The 16832-nt window shown below is 35.4% G+C and overlaps 1 protein-coding gene across 1 annotated transcript; it reads left to right on the top strand.

The window, feature by feature from the left end:
* The first annotated feature begins 4444 nt into the window (after positions 1-4444).
* On the top strand, positions 4445-13625 carry LOC126280509 (uncharacterized). The gene is made up of 3 exons (XM_049979775.1): positions 4445-4593; positions 4803-5046; positions 13043-13625. Exons 1-3 carry the CDS (start codon positions 4445-4447, stop codon positions 13064-13066), a joined length of 417 nt encoding a protein of 138 aa, XP_049835732.1. The 3' UTR covers positions 13067-13625.
* Positions 13626-16832: the final 3207 nt, after the last annotated feature.

Genomic DNA, 16832 nt, shown 5'->3' with positions numbered 1-16832 from the left:
AGATGTGATGAATAGCTTACAGCACAGTTCAACAGGATTCTCTCCACATGAGATACTTTATGATAAAAAGCCACCAAATCTTATTAGTGAACTGATTGAGTTTCCAGCATGTAACAGCTTGTCAAAAGAAAAAAGAGAGGAGATTGTAAGGAACAACATGAAAAAGCAAGGGGAAATTAGGAAAAGTAGACATGATAAGAGGGGGAAAATGTGCGAGTTTAATGTGGGAGATTTAGTCCTAGTGAAAACAGTAGAAAAGTCAAAATCATTGTGTGGGGAACTTAAGAAATTCTTTGGTATTTATATAGGACCATTTGTGATATCTAAGAACCCACATCCAAATGCCTATAGGTTGATCTATCCTGAATCTAGAAAACTTTTTGGTCTACGTAACATCACGGAGTTGAAGCATTATAAAAGTCCAAGCTAAGTTTACAGTGACACAATTTTGAAAACTTGGGACTCTGTCTTGATCTGTATCTTTGCTGTTTAATCTTGCATTTTGCTTTGTATATATTTATGGTTATTACAATGAATATCTTATGCTCTTGCCTTGCACGATGAGTGCAAAACTTAAATGTTTCTTTATACTCGTGATTTGAAAACATAAATTTTTAATCTTAGTATCATTGTGTTAGCGTAAGTTGATGAGGCCATGCTTCATCTGTTTGAATATGGCTATGTTGTGCTCAAAAGAGCTTATTCATTTAGACATTATGCTTAATATATTTGTTATTGATATTTATTATACACAGTGTAAACTGTTTGTAACATTTTGTTACTGAAGATCCTTTATGAACCAGACTTTATGAGTAACTGGCCAACACACTCTTATGCTAAGTATTTGTGTTGGGGAGAGAAGTTTTCATGTTTCTATTCTTGTTTATGCTTATGAAGTTTTAACTTTTGTATTATCATTTTTATTGCATAACCTTGTCTTGTCCAATAACTATGGACTTTTAATGCAGTATTGGGCCATGTTGCTTCAAGATAGATCACTAGTCTTATCTTGTTTGAAAACATGTGCACTGTGCACATAAGTAGATATCTGGACAGGCATTTACTCTTGAACCAGTGAAACAATTATCATTTCTGTGAGAAACTTACCTGAACTATAGTTTTAGAACACTTATATATGCTATAAATTGTTTTTCTTGTTGAGGCATAACTCACAAAATATGAGTACTTAAGTATAATAATTTGTACCATTGCCTGTTGTGAGGCTTATCTACTATTACCTCAAGTATATATGGATTTAATAGGACACCATACCCTTTAGAAATGTACATTTTGATTTACTGATACCTAACATAAAAACACAATGATAGGACTGGAGAGAAATAACAGTAGATGAGATTTTTCAGTGGTAAACTTTTAGTCGTGAATCCTTTTTAAGTAATATTTAAATTTCTTTATGCCTTGCGTTATTACTAAAATTCCGGAGGTGTGACGTTTGTTCTATACCACTGAGACATCTCATTCGAAACTTACCTTGCCACTGACAATGTTGTGTCTGTAATACACAAACACTTAGGTAATTCTGTCAAGATTTGATTCTGAGATCTATGAAATAACTGTGAAAGCAGTCTATATATGATAAAACTGTACACTCTAAATGACATTAGAACTCTGGAATTAATCACTTACTGAAGATATACATTGAAACTGCAGATAGCAAAATGCTGACTATTTCACTTACTTATGCACAAAGCTATGAAACTTTGGTTTTGGTGTGTGTTCAGCTCAGTAGGGGTTAATGAAATGGGGAGTAGACGTCGTCATGTCTTATGACATAGGCAACTACACTAACCACAAATTTACACTTGTGAAGTGACTTATATGCTACAATATGGATATGTGACTGTGAGAAGTTATGACCAGAGTAACCTGTCTTTACTACAAACTATGTGAGTTGAAGTATGAGGATGAAAAACTGCAATTAATCTTGAGTGAACCAGCGTTCATACTCTAATAGTGATGGTGATCCTGTTTTGCCACAGTTGTGTGTACTATGTGGTTCTCATGGAGACACATAGACACCGTGCGCCTCGGTACTGGTTGGACCTCTGCATACTGTTTAATAGTCTTGTGTCCTGTGCATATGGCCAAGATAGATTGAAGGCTGAGTATTGGTGGCAGAAGGTGGATGATTCTGCAATATAATTAACTAATCTACATGTTTTATATGACAAAGGAACTGGGTATGGAGACAGGACTACACACTGTACATAGATGTACACTTTACATGATTACACATTGCCTATGCCATGAGTAGAGTGAATTTTCATATATATGTATTTATATTTTCTTTGAATTTTAGGATTAGAAGTGTGTTTGCTATTTTATTATCTTATATTGAAAAACAGACCTGACTGAGCAATTGCTAGCTTCTGTTCTGATCAGTTGAGAAAACAACTACACTTTAATGTGGATGGAGCTCTGTATCTCCGCAGATTTGTGTTTTACTGACTAACTCTGAAAGAAATTGATCTTGTATAGACACAGATTATGAGATGAGGGTATGTTGGATGAGTGTCCACATGGAGTGGATTAGGATTAGAGGATAAAGTACATGCAGGAACTGTCAAACACAAAACTTTGTGTAGCATTTACATGTATTCACTTTATTACTATTTAATTTATATTTGTGAGAAAAGTATTTTCCCACTACATTTGACGGGGTTTAGAGATTCCCATTGCAATGCCACCTCTGAATTTGTACATTTGAATTATTTTATACATATGTACAAGTGAAGCATGATACCACTGATGATGGCTGGGTTAACATGATACCATTGCACTGCCATTTCTAAACTCTCACTTTTTAGCTATTTTACATTACATTAAGGAAAACTTATTGATATGAGGATGCTGAGACTCTTATTTATCTGAGATTGTTCAAATGATACTCTTTACATAAAAAAAAAATTAGTCACATATTTCTCAGTAGATGTCTGAACTAAATTGAAAATAACCTTTTTAGCTGATGTTAAAACCAAGTCGATATAAGACCACATTTATCTTTTTTGTCTTACTTTTAGTGTCTAATATATTTCTACAATCATCATATAAATATGTAAGTGAACTCTGGTAATCAAACCCAGTATGGTAGGGAAGAGGTATCCTGGGTGAGATACCGATGTATTTATGTGTGACTAATTAAGTGTTGTATGATTTCAGGAAAATTACCATGATATAATTTGACAGATGAGGCGATTAAGGGGACAAATTCAAGAGGAGAAGACCAGCAGAAAGAGACGAGAAGACAACTATTGAAGATTACATTAATTACATAAAAAACCAGTGGTTCGTTGCTTTGTGTATCTGTCGAGATCTCTTGCAAAATACTTTTGCATGAAATGTCGAGGGGTGTGTGTAATATAACGGACTACTGTTGAGTGCGATACCACCCTTATAGTCGCATCTGCTCTTGCAGGGTCAGTACTCCAATTTCATTTCTATGATTTTTTTAATTTAATATTATTGTATGTAGTATTTAATTTTGCCCAAATCTTTTTTATTATATTATTCTATAATGTGAACTTTATTTGTTTATTTCTGGAGAATATGTTGGCACCAGTGTGAGCCAAAGACATTCGTGTGTGAAAGGTAGAGAGTCGAACATTGTTAGGGTGACTGTTGGAGTAAGTTAGTTGGACTGTTGTGGGGAGAGCGTGGTTTTGTGAGGTGGACTGTTGATGGGAGTACGGAAGGAAGTCTGTCGTCTTATATAGAGAGTATCTATAAATAGTATGTGATATGAAGATGGAAATTGTTGTGAAAAAGTTAAATTAATAAAAATGATGAATCAATTGTAAAACAAAAAGCGAGTATCAGTTTTCATTAGCACACAAAGATCCGGACTTAATATTAACAATGTTAGATGGATGGAACGCACCATGGCGAGAATCAAGACAATGAGACCAAATTCAGCATCTAAAGGTAAGGTATTTTAATTAGTTTTAGTAATCTGTGATGTATCATTCTTTTATCTAAATATTAAGCTTAACATCGTCTGTTGTAGATACAGACCACCCAAGCTGGTGGGGTGTCGTCAGTTGATCATCATAATCTCAGGGTTTGAAATAGCATTTAAATGAATTGAAAGTTTGTCGCTTGATATTTGATTTTCACCCCGGACGAAAGATGGTACATTACAATTGGGGGCTCTTGTCCGGGATCCATTGCATTATTGGACTGATACTCGTTTTATGTTAACAGTTATGGACTAATAATGTATTAGAAAGAAGAGGAGAACAATCTAAATGAAAGGAAATATAATCTATTGACAAATGGAAGTAACAACCCAACAAGAATAAGAAAAGTAAATAATAACGGACGTGGGACCACGCGGAAAAACGAGATAAGTACACCTATTAAGTTATTTGTATTGTTGACATTTTGGGCGTTTTGTCGGAGCAAGAGTTTCTTAATTCGATTAAAAATGACCGTGACAGACGAGTTGGAACAAAATCAGCAGGGGGATAAAAAGTCTATCGAAAGTGTTCAAGCAAGTGCTAGTACAGAAATGGCAGGTATAAAATCGGGAGGAAAGGTTGAAGAATTAGATATGTCTGCTATGTTGCAATTACTGTTAACACAGAATGCTGAACAATTCGATACTTTGACAAACGGTTTAGTTGTTTGAATAAGCAATGTTCTGAACAATTTAGTTTCTTGAATAATGTAATTACAGAAAACGCGAAAAGTATGGAAAAGAAAGTGTCTGATTTAGAAGAGAAGCTTTTAAAAGAAAATAGCCTATTGGCTAAGTAATTCTTTAATGAATGTTCAACTATCAGATCTGAAATGAAAGAGACAAAAGCCAGTTTGGAGGAGCGAACAGACGAAATTGAAGATAGGGTAGACAATGTGGAAGATAAACTCAATGAAGTCGAATTAACAATCAAACGGGAAGTGGAAGAAACCGCAAAGTATTTTGAATCATTTTCGAGTGAGAGAAAAATTAAAGATAGGGAAATGATTACCAGAATTGACTTACATACGAAAAATGTCGATGACAAATTGTCATTGTTCGAAAACAAGGTAACAGAAAAAGTGAAAATTATTGAACATAATGTAGATTCTTGTAACAATGTAATTACAGACAATGAGCATGAAGTAGATCGACTACAGAAACAATTAAATGAAATTCGGGATAATTTAGCTATGAAATCGGTAGCGACTTCATTTAACGGATTTTGGCGTAATTTTCCGGGAGATGGAAAATTACACCCAGTTTTTTTCATTATGAACTGTCGTGACAATTTTTCGTTCGAAATGAGTGACAGTGTAAAGAACAAATTTGTTAAAAAATTCTTAGATGGAGAAGCATTGTCGTGGGCTAATCTAACCACCAGTTCTGATTTAACCTATAGTCAATTCGAAAAAAGTTTTTTGAACAAATTTTTCTCAGTGTCTGTTCAGGCCAAAATCAAAAGCGATTTTCTTAATGGGGCTAATTATAAAGAATGTGATGGTACAATGAGGGAATTTTGCGAGAAACAGCTAAGAAAGTTGGCGCATTTAGACAGACCTTTTGATGAACTAACGCAAATAGATGCTCCAAAAAGATTACCAAATAGAGTTCAGTGGGACTTGGTATATGGGCCAGATGATTCAGTTGAACAATTTTTGAATTACGTGGAGAAATTGGATCGTGCATTAGAAAGAAGCAAAAGATTTAATGGGCATCATTATGAACAAAATCATGGAGGGTGGAACCAAAATTCTAATAATGGGAATAATGGTAGGCGAAATAATCATAATGGGAATAATCAGCAGGATCGTCAAGGTAATTTTCAGGGAGATTTCAATAGAGGAGAGAATAGCAACTGGCGTCAACATGAGAATAAGGGAGGTAATTATTATGGTGGGAACAGAAATAGACAATGGGAAAATCCAGATAGAAGACAAGATGAGAATGGGCAAGGCCGGTTAAACTAAGAGCCGTCCCAATGAGGGCCTGTCAGTTTGGGACGAACAGATATAACGCTAGAAATCAGGCTAAGTGGAATCAAAAGAGGTATGGGCAAAATGATTAGAGAAAAATACATAGTAATAACATGACAAGAGCATCGGACATTGATAAGAGACCATTTGATAAACCGTTTTGGCAGCAAGTCAGTGAGAAGGCTATGAGCACAGATAATTCTAGACACATTAGTAATGAAGATTCAGAGATTAGTGGGGAGATAATGAATAATTTGTTTAGGCAGGAAGAAAGTGATGTGAGGGGGGATGTAGGTGGTTGTTCCTATGATAATAATAGTTATGACACCTTGGGAATAAATGCATTAATGTATTCTGATGAAATTGCAGTAAATCGAGATCTGAGTGATGTAAAATCTTCTGTGCGTGAGAATGTCAATCAAGTACTGAATAATAAGGTTGTAGAATTAGAAGAGGTAGAGTGTGATGTTGATGTGAGAAGTCATGCTGAAGTAGCTAAGGTTAGGGAAGTTGAGTCAAATGGTGAGATGTTAAATGATACTGAGGAAGAGGCAGTTGATGATAGTGATGATATGGAATATAGAAGTGAGATAAGAGTATTTGTTGTGATTAAGGATGATGCAGATGTAGTTATGAAGGAGGAGGGTAATAGTGTTTGAGAAAATAATCATTCAGTACAAGAGGATCAGGCTGCAGTCACGTGGGTTAATACATCACCAGTAATCGAGGGGATAGACAGGGATGACATTAATATTGCGAATGAAGAGAAGGTAATTATTAACTTAGGAAACCAGGGACAAGAGTTCATTTGTAGATTGTGGGACAGCCTTAATGAGGCTAATAAACATAATATGTTTTGGATACAATTGTTATCCATCAGCGAGAAAGTATATCCTATTTGGTGGGAAAAAGCAAAAACAGGTATAAAATGTAAAGAATTGCCTATGATTACTGATAATAATAATGTGTCTAATTATGTTTGTTTTGAGAATCCTAGTTGGGTTCTGCACAATGTGCAGACTGAAAATAGTTTAGCTTATGTCAAACAAAATGAAGATCTGAATTTTAAAAGCGTAGAAGATGACTTGATGCATGGAGATGGTGTGCAGGAGAGTGAAATTGTAGGAAGCCCATACATGGGAATTTGTATTAATGATTGGACAGGTTATTGTTTGATTGATACTGGAAGCCCGATATCAGGAATCAGTGAAAAATTGCGGGATAGGATAAATAAAAACCATGAATTTGCAGAATTACCAGTAGTTGGCGTTAAAATTAGGGGAGCGATGGGAAGATTCAGTAAAACAGTAAAATGTCAAATTCTTTTGTCTTTTAAAGTTGGAGATGTCGTCTTTGATCAGGGTTGTCTTGTCATTCCGGACCTGAGTGAGGACATAATTCTAGGTATGGATTGGATAGTAAAAGTGGATATGGGATTTAATTGGAAAAACAAAACTGTCAAATTTAGGGAACCAACAGATAAAAATAAGTTGTATACAGAGAGCTTCATTGAGAAGAATAGTAATAGTCATAATCAGATCAGGGGGGGTGGATTATTTAGATGATGGGAGATACACTGATCCTTTTGAAAAACAGACTTCTATTGATGACAAAGATTATCAAAGCATAGTAGAAAATAAGATTGCTGAAGCAGAGAGTTTAACTACGGAGCAATAATCTGATCTCATGGAACTTTTATGGGAATATTCTGATGTATTTAGTGACAGACCAGGCAGAGTGAAAGGGTATGAATGTAAACTTGTACTCAAACCGCATGATCCATTTTTCATTAAACCTTATGTGATTCCATTAAGCAGGAGGAAAGCTGTAGAGAGGGAGTTGGAAAAAAATGCAGACTTGGGGGGATATTCAGAGGCGTAATAGTGAATATAATAATCCTATCATAGCCATTGCCAAGAAGGATAATAGTGTAAGACTTGTCCTAGATTCTAGGTTCCTCAATAAATTATTATGTAGGGAAACTGATCATCCTGAAAACATTGATGAATTACTACACAAGTTTGAACGTGTAAAGTTTATGTCTAGCCTCGATCTGACCTCTGGATTTCATCAAATACCATTAGCAAGGGAATCTCAGAAATACACAGCTTTCTTATACAATGGAAAATGTTATACCTTTACTGTAGTACCATTGAATGTATCTGTTGCAGAGTTTATCAGAGCTTTAGTTTATGTGTTGGGAAAGGAATTATTACACAAATTAACTATATATGTAGATGATATTTTGGTACCCAGTAAAAGTTGCGAAGAACACATAGGGTTACTTAAGGAAATTTGTGCGGAGTTTAGAAAAGGAGGAATGTCACTGAAGTTATCAAAATGTAAATTTGCAGTGAAACAAATCATATTTTTGGGGCACATTATATCTGACAATGGAATTATGCCAGATGATGAGAAAATTGAAGCAATTGCAAAGTTTCCACCACCTAGGAATAAGAAACAGCTAAAGTCATTTCTCGGACTGTGTGGATTCTATAGGAAGTATTGTGCTACTCAGGCTCTTAATGCTCCTTGTTTAGGGAATTTGCTTAAAAAGAATACTATATGGGATTGGAATAAAGATTGTCAGATTGCTTTTGAAGAGATTAAACACCAGTTGGTAAATAGTAAAATCTTATGTAGGCCAGATTTTGGGTTGCCTTTCTGTATTATGACTGACAGTAGTAACTATGGTTTAGGGGCTCACCTTTTCCAAGTGAGAAGTCAGAATGGGGTGGTAGAACATAGATCTATTGCTTTTGCCAGCAGGACATTGCAGAAACACAAGAGGCAGTACACCATTACAGAAAAGGAACTATTAGCCGTTCATTGGGCTTTCTCCAAATTTAAGAATTATTTATTGGGTCACGAGGTGATAGTCTTTTCAGATCATAAAGCACTATCCTACTTACAAGAATGTAAATTATACCATAGTACAATCACGAGATGGGCACTTTTTCTTCAGCAGTTTAACTACACCATCAAATATATTAAAGGTGATGAAAATTGCATAGCAGATGCTCTTTCAAGGCATCCTTTGGGAGAATCTATTGGTGACAATGGCAATGAAGGAGGGAATGAATTTAAAATTATGTTTTTAAAAGGGATAAATGAGGAGAGAGATGTTGTGAAAATCTGCAGTGACATTAGACGGTTTCAGAATCATGATGAAGAGTGGAAACTGGTGAAAAGTTATATTGGAAAGAAGGGAAAACAAAGAGTAGGGCAGTATTACAAAGTTCATAGGGGAATATTATTTCGGAGGATGAAGGAAGATAGTGAGGTATGGAAGTTATGTTGGCCATATGAATTTGTCAAATTACTTGTAAAATGTACCCATGAAAGTTATGGTCATAGTGGGGCAGCAAAATGTATACTAAAGATTCAAGAAAACATTTAGTTTTACAATATGGCGAGGACTGTGAGGAATATCTTGTCCACTTGTAACTTGTGTCAGAGAGTCAAGGTAACCAATCAAACAAGTAGACATCAGATGCAAAATATACTTCCAAAACAGCAGCTTGATGTTGTAGTAATTGACTTGTATGGGCGACTGCCAACCACTAGAGGAGGGTTTATGTATGTTTTTGTAGTGGTGGACTTAATTTCCAAATTTATTAAGTTGTACCCATTGAGGAATGCTACTAGCAAAAACATTATTTCATGTTTTACCCGTGACTATTTTAAATGTGTAGGTGTACCCAAGGCAATTCTTAGTGACAACGGATCACAGTTTACATCCAAAAGCTGGGAAACATTTATATATAGAGAGGAGATCAACCACATACTTATTTCAGCTTATCATCCATCCAGCAACCCAACCAAAAGATACATGTGTGAAATTGGGAGATTATTTAGGACTTACTGTCATACTGACCACAACACTTGGATACATTACATTAGCAAACTTGAAGATGTGATGAATAGCTTACAGCACAGTTCAACAGGATTCTCTCCACATGAGATACTTTATGATAAAAAGCCACCAAATCTTATTAGTGAACTGATTGAGTTTCCAGCATGTAACAGCTTGTCAAAAGAAAAAAGAGAGGAGATTGTAAGGAACAACATGAAAAAGCAAGGGGAAATTAGGAAAAGTAGACATGATAAGAGGGGGAAAATGTGTGAGTTTAATGTGGGAGATTTAGTCCTAGTGAAAACAGTAGAAAAGTCAAAATCATTGTGTGGGGAACTTAAGAAATTCTTCAGTATTTATATAGGACCATTTGTGATATCTGAGAACCCACATCCACATGCCTATAGGTTGATCTATCCTGAATCTAGAAAACTTTTTGGTCTACGTAACATCACGGAGTTGAAGCATTATAAAAGTCCAAGCTAAGTTTACAGTGACACAATTTTGAAAACTTGGGACTCTGTCTTGATCTGTATCTTTGCTGTTTAATCTTGCATTTTGCTTTGTATATATTTATGGTTATTACAATGAATATCTTATGCTCTTGCCTTGCACGATGAGTGCAAAACTTAAATGTTTCTTTATACTCATGATTTGAAAACATAAATTTTTAATCTTAGTATCATTGTGTTAGCGTAAGTTGATGAGGCCATGCTTCATCTGTTTGAATATGGCTATGTTGTGCTCAAAAGAGCTTATTCATTTAGACATTATGCTTAATATATTTGTTATTGATATTTATTATACACAGTGTAAACTGTTTGTAACATTTTGTTACTGAAGATCCTTTATGAACCAGACTTTATGAGTAACTGACCAACACACTCTTATGCTAAGTATTTGTGTTGGGGAGAGAAGTTTTCATGTTTCTATTCTTGTTTATGCTTATGGAGTTTTAACTTTTGTATTATCATTTTTATTGCATAACCTTGTCTTGTCCAATAGCTATGGACTTTTAATGCAGTATTGGGCCATGTTGCTTCAAGATAGATCACTAGTCTTATCCTGTTTGAAAACATGTGCACTGTGCACATAAGTAGATATCTGGACAGGCATTTACTCTTGAACCAGTGAAACAATTATCATTTCTGTGAGAAACTTACCTGAACTATAGTTTTAGAACACTTATATATGCTATAAATTGTTTTTCTTGTTGAGGCATAACTCACAAAATATGAGTACTTAAGTATAATAATTTGTACCATTGCCTGTTGTGAGGCTTATCTACTATTACCTCAAGTATATATGGATTTAATAGGATACCATACCCTTTAGAAATGTACATTTTGATTTACTGATACCTAACATAAAAACACAATGATAGGACTGGAGAGAAATAACAGTAGATGAGATTTTTCAGTGGTAAACTTTTAGTCGTGAATCCTTTTTAAGTAATATTTAAATTTCTTTATGCCTTGCGTTATTACTAAAATTCCGGAGGTGTGACGTTTGTTCTATACCACTGAGACATCTCATTCGAAACTTACCTTGCCACTGACAATGTTGTGTCTGTAATACACAAACACTTAGGTAATTCTGTCAAGATTTGATTCTGAGATCTATGAAATAACTGTGAAAGCAGTCTATATATGATAAAACTGTACACTCTAAATGACATTAGAACTCTGGAATTAATCACTTACTGAAGATATACATTGAAACTGCAGATAGCAAAATGCTGACTATTTCACTTACTTATGCACAAAGCTATGAAACTTTGGTTTTGGTGTGTGTTCAGCTCAGTAGGGGTTAATGAAATGGGGAGTAGACGTCGTCATGTCTTATGACATAGGCAACTACACTAACCACAAATTTACACTTGTGAAGTGACTTATATGCTACAATATGGATATGTGACTGTGAGAAGTTATGACCAGAGTAACCTGTCTTTACCACAAACTATGTGAGTTGAAGTATGAGGATGAAAAACTGCAATTAATCTTGAGTGAACCAGCATTCATACTCTAATAGTGATGGTGATCCTGTTTTGCCACAGTTGTGTGTACTATGTGGTTCTCATGGAGACACATAGACACCGTGCACCTTGGTACTGGTTGGACTTCTGCATACTGTTTAATAGTCTTGCGTCCTGTGCATATGGCCAAGATAGATTGAAGGCTGAGTATTGGTGGCAGAAGGTGGATGATTCTGCAATATAATTAACTAATCTACATGTTTTATATGACAAAGGAACTGGGTATGGAGACAGGACTACACACTGTACATAGATGTACACTTTACATGATTACACATTGCCTATGCCATGAGTAGAGTGAATTTTCATATATATGTATTTATATTTTCTTTGAATTTTAGGATTAGAAGTGTGTTTGCTATTTTATTATCTTATATTGAAAAACAGACCTGACTGAGCAATTGCTAGCTTCTGTTCTGATCAGTTGAGAAAACAACTACACTTTAATGTGGATGGAGCTCTGTATCTCCGCAGATTTGTGTTTTACTGACTAACTCTGAAAGAAATTGATCTTGTATAGACACAGATTATGAGATGAGGGTATGTTGGATGAGGTCCACATGGAGTGGATTAGGATTAGAGGATAAAGTACATGCAGGAACTGTCAAACACAAAACTTTGTGTAGCATTTACATGTATTCACTTTATTACTATTTAATTTATATTTGTGAGAAAAGTATTTTCCCACTACATTTGACGGGGTTTAGAGATTCCCATTGCAATGCCACCTCTGAATTTGTACATTTGAATTATTTTATACATATGTACAAGTGAAGCATGATACCACTGATGATGGCTGGGTTAACATGATACCATTGCACTGCCATTTCTAAACTCTCACTTTTTAGCTATTTTACATTACATTAAGGAAAACTTATTGATATGAGGATGCTGAGACTCTTATTTATCTGAGATTGTTCAAATGATACTCTTTACATAAAAAAAAATTAGTCACATATTTCTCAGTAGATGTCTGAACTAAATTGAAAATAACCTTTTTAGCTGATGTTAAAACCAAGTCGATATAAGACCACATTTATCTTTTTTGTCTTACTTTTAGTGTCTAATATATTTCTACAATCATCATATAAATATGTAAGTGAACTCTGGTAATCAAACCCAGTATGGTAGGGAAGAGGCATCCTGAGTGAGATACCGCTGTATTTATATGTGACTAATTAAGTGTTGTATGATTTCAGGAAAATTACCATGATATAATTTGACAGATGAGGCGATTAAGGGGACAAATTCAAGAGGAGAAGACCAGCAGAAAGAGACGAGAAGACAACTATTGAAGATTACATTAATTACATAAAAAACCAGTGGTTCGTTGCTTTGTGTATCTGTCGAGATCTCTTGCAAAATACTTTTGCATGAAATGTCGAGGGGTGTGTGTAATATAACGGACTACTGTTGAGAGCGATACCACCCTTATAGTCGCATCTGCCCTTGCAGGGTCAGTACTCCAATTTCATTTCTATGATTTTTTTAATTTAATATTATTGTATGTAGTATTTAATTTTGCCCAAATCTTTTTTATTATATTATTCTATAATGTGAACTTTATTTGTTTATTTCTGGAGAATATGTTGGCACCAGTGTGAGCCAAAGACATTCGTGTGTGAAAGGTAGAGAGTCGAACATTGTTAGGGTGACTGTTGGAGTGAGTTAGTTGGACTGTTGTGGGGAGAGCGTGGTTTTGTGAGGTGGACTGTTGATGGGAGTACGGAAGGAAGTTGTCATCTTATATAGAGAGTATCTATAAATAGTATGTGATATGAAGATGGAAATTATTGTGAAAATGTTAAATTAATAAACATGAAGAATCAATAGTAAAACAAAAAGCGGGTACCAGTTTTCATTAGCACACAAAGATCCGGACCTAATATTAACAATGTTCGATGGATGGAACGCACCATGGCGAGAATTAAGACAATGAGACCAAATTCAGCATCTAAAGGTAAGGTATTTTAATTAGTTTTAGTATTCTGTGATGCATTATTTTTTTGTCTAAATATTAAGCTTAACATCGTCTGTTGTAGATACAGACCACCCAAGCTGGCGGGGTGTCGTCAATTGATCATCATAATCTCAGGGTTTGAAATAGCATTTAAATGAATTGAAAGTCTGTCGCTTGATATTTGATTTTCACCCCGGATGAAAGAGGGTACATTACAACTGCCATTCTTCCATTTTCCATAGAAGCTCATGACAGTAGCATCTGAGCATTTGATCAGCTTCACCATTTTGAGGTACTCGATTACAGGATCTGCGTAAGAATAATCTGCCCATTGGCAAAGTCACTTATCTTATTGGATTTCTCCATTGACAGTGTGTATCTTCACTAGGGTAATCCCTCATCTTTATCTGCTCATCTTACTTTTCTTACAGTGTCACATGCCGCAACATCACCAGGAGGCATCCAACCTTGCAGTGGCAGTGATAATAATGTTCTGGCTGATCAGTATTTAAATTTGCAAGCTTTTGGAGCCAATGGCGCCTTCTCCTGACAGAAGCATTGCAAGGGAATGAGAGGGGTGAAGGGAAAGGTCTAATGAGGTGTAGAATATAGGAAGACTCCAGAAAAGTCTCCAGAACCCAAGGTCAGGAGAGACATACAGGATGGGATGAAAAGGAACTGAGGCTTTTCAGCTCAACACATCCTCATTCTAGTGCAATTTCCTGGGTTTATAGTGTATATTGTAAACATATTCATTTAATTTTAACATCCAATGTGTCAAACAACTGCTTTGATCTGTTAAATTTAACGGACTTGGAAGGACTGCTTGGACAGTAACCACTGTGAACTTTCTCCATCTAGTTAGTATTTCCAGTAATTAACTCCAAACGACAAGGCTAACAACTCATTGTCTGTGGTCCTGTGATTAATTTCCACCTTATTAAGCTGGTGAGAGACACAACCAGTTGGTTTTGTTTTGCTGTTCTATTGCTGAGGGAGGAGGAGAAGGAGATTAGCATTTAACATCCCGTTGACAACGAGGTCATTAGAGATGAAGCACAAGCTGGGCTGAAGGAAGGGTGGGGAAGGAAATCAGCCATGCCCTTTGAAAGGAACAATCCCGGCATTTGCCTAAAGTGATCTAGGGAAATCATGGAAAACCTAAATCAGGATGGCCGGAAACGGGATTGAATCGTCATCCTCCTGAATACGAGTCCAGTGTGCTAACCACTGTGCCACCTCACTCGCTGTTCTATTCCTGACTTAGAATATATCCTACAGCAAAATTGGACATACCACAGGATAACATTTTCAAAATCAGGATATATTACCAGAGGAGAAGTTATTATTAATCTGCCAAATAGAGGTCTCACACACTGCATTGTCCATTCAAAAGATGCCCCTTTTACAACATTTTGTCAATGGTATTGTTACCGTAGCATAATATTTGACAGAACTGAAAATGGTGTAATGAAAAAATTGCAGTCATAAAATAAAATCCTTTCACCTGAAAGTAAGATGACAAGTTTTAACAAAACTTGAGAAAATGGTACAATAATTCATGAGACCAAGAAAATTCTATAATCCCTTTAATAATTCCTCTTTCTCTTGAGCTGAATGTTAAAGGTCAATAGTATTTGATTAGTAGCAAGAAGAGAGAGCAGAATTATCTTAATGACAGGAGCCGAGGTGAGAATCGGTGATTGTTGGCGCATTGCTAACAGGATGATGGATGATGGATGACCACGAGAATAAATATAAGTAATCTGATGCCAGGATTTGCTTTGTATTGCAGTTCTTCTTTAAAAAGTATACGACTTCATCATGTGGATTTAGAGTAAACACAGGTTCTTTTATTGACCATGTGACGTGCATTTAAGACTATAGCAATGGCATCTGATCAAATAACATCCCCATTTTAGTAACATTCATCTTAACTTGATGTTCACTGTTAAAAGAGGCTGCAAAAACATTAAAAAAAAAGCAAAGACTGGACAAGCACTACTGATAATACTAATTAGAAACTTTCTGTTTCAAATAAATATTATTAGTCTAATTAATACAAAGAAAAATATGAGAGCACCTTATGTTAGCAATTCAAACAGAGAAGACCGATGAGAATATTGTTAGCTGCAACAGGCAGAAGATGTGCTTTTCTGGTGCTGTACATTTTAGCAACTTTGACTAGGATAAACTTATGATGCAGTGTTCTTCTTACTTAGAAATTTTCTCTTGCGTGAGGCTGCTGTTCTAGATTCACATATTGTACTGTTCATGTCGCAGCTTCTGTGTAATCATTCATCAGTTGTATTAATGCCCATTTGTACTGTGATATATTGTGAAATTTCCAACTTTTGTGAGTGCGGCAAGAAACTAGTACTGTTAGTGTCAATTGTAACCTTAAACTAAATTGTGCCCTTTTAAAATTTTGAGGACAGTAAGACTATCGTCATTCAAAACAGTCTTTGTCTACTTTTATTGTACAATTACGTGAGAAATAGGTTAGTTTGAGAATTTTAAGAAGCTTACAAAAGTACACTGAATAGCTAAAGAAACTGATACACCTGCCTAATATTATGTAGATGTCAGGAGTGATGCATCGTTAAGATCATGATAACAGCCAATGTTACTCTCTTGGTCACAGATGGATCAAAGGGGATGAGGCCTGGTTGTCCATTGAAACTCCTATCCTACAGATGTCGTTGAACTTAAAGTAAGACGCTTTGGCCATTATTTTGTGGTATTTGCAAGCAACTGGGCATTCCAGCGCTTAAAGTAATTCGGGAAAGATTATTTGTCTTGTCTGTGTGCAAATGACTGAACAAGGAACAGTTTATTTCATGTTCACCATATACTCGTGTTCTGTGTGTGCTGTTTGCGAGTGTAAACTTGACTCTCACCTTTGTCTGTTGATTTTGAGCACATCGTCAAATACTGTATCTAAGTCATGACTTTCACTTAATTAGCTGGATTCTTCCTTTTCCTCATCATGTGTTAAATGGCAAAGTATAATTGTAGACCTTAACTTG

Source organism: Schistocerca gregaria, chromosome 1 (assembly GCF_023897955.1).
Source record: "Schistocerca gregaria isolate iqSchGreg1 chromosome 1, iqSchGreg1.2, whole genome shotgun sequence".
Lineage (NCBI taxonomy): Eukaryota > Metazoa > Arthropoda > Insecta > Orthoptera > Acrididae > Schistocerca > Schistocerca gregaria.
This window is presented reverse-complemented; position numbering and strand designations above follow the sequence as displayed.

Excerpts from the sequence above, each read along its gene's own strand:
- LOC126280509 (XM_049979775.1), top strand. The coding sequence starts at position 4,445 with ATGACCGTGACAGACGAGTTGGAACAAAATCAGCAGGGGGATAAAAAG. Across the intron at positions 4,594-4,802 it reads TCTGCTATGTTGCAATTACT|ATCTGAAATGAAAGAGACAA; the intron begins GTTAACACAGAA and ends TTCAACTATCAG. Across the intron at positions 5,047-13,042 it reads TGTCATTGTTCGAAAACAAG|GAAAATTACCATGATATAAT; the intron begins GTAACAGAAAAA and ends GTATGATTTCAG.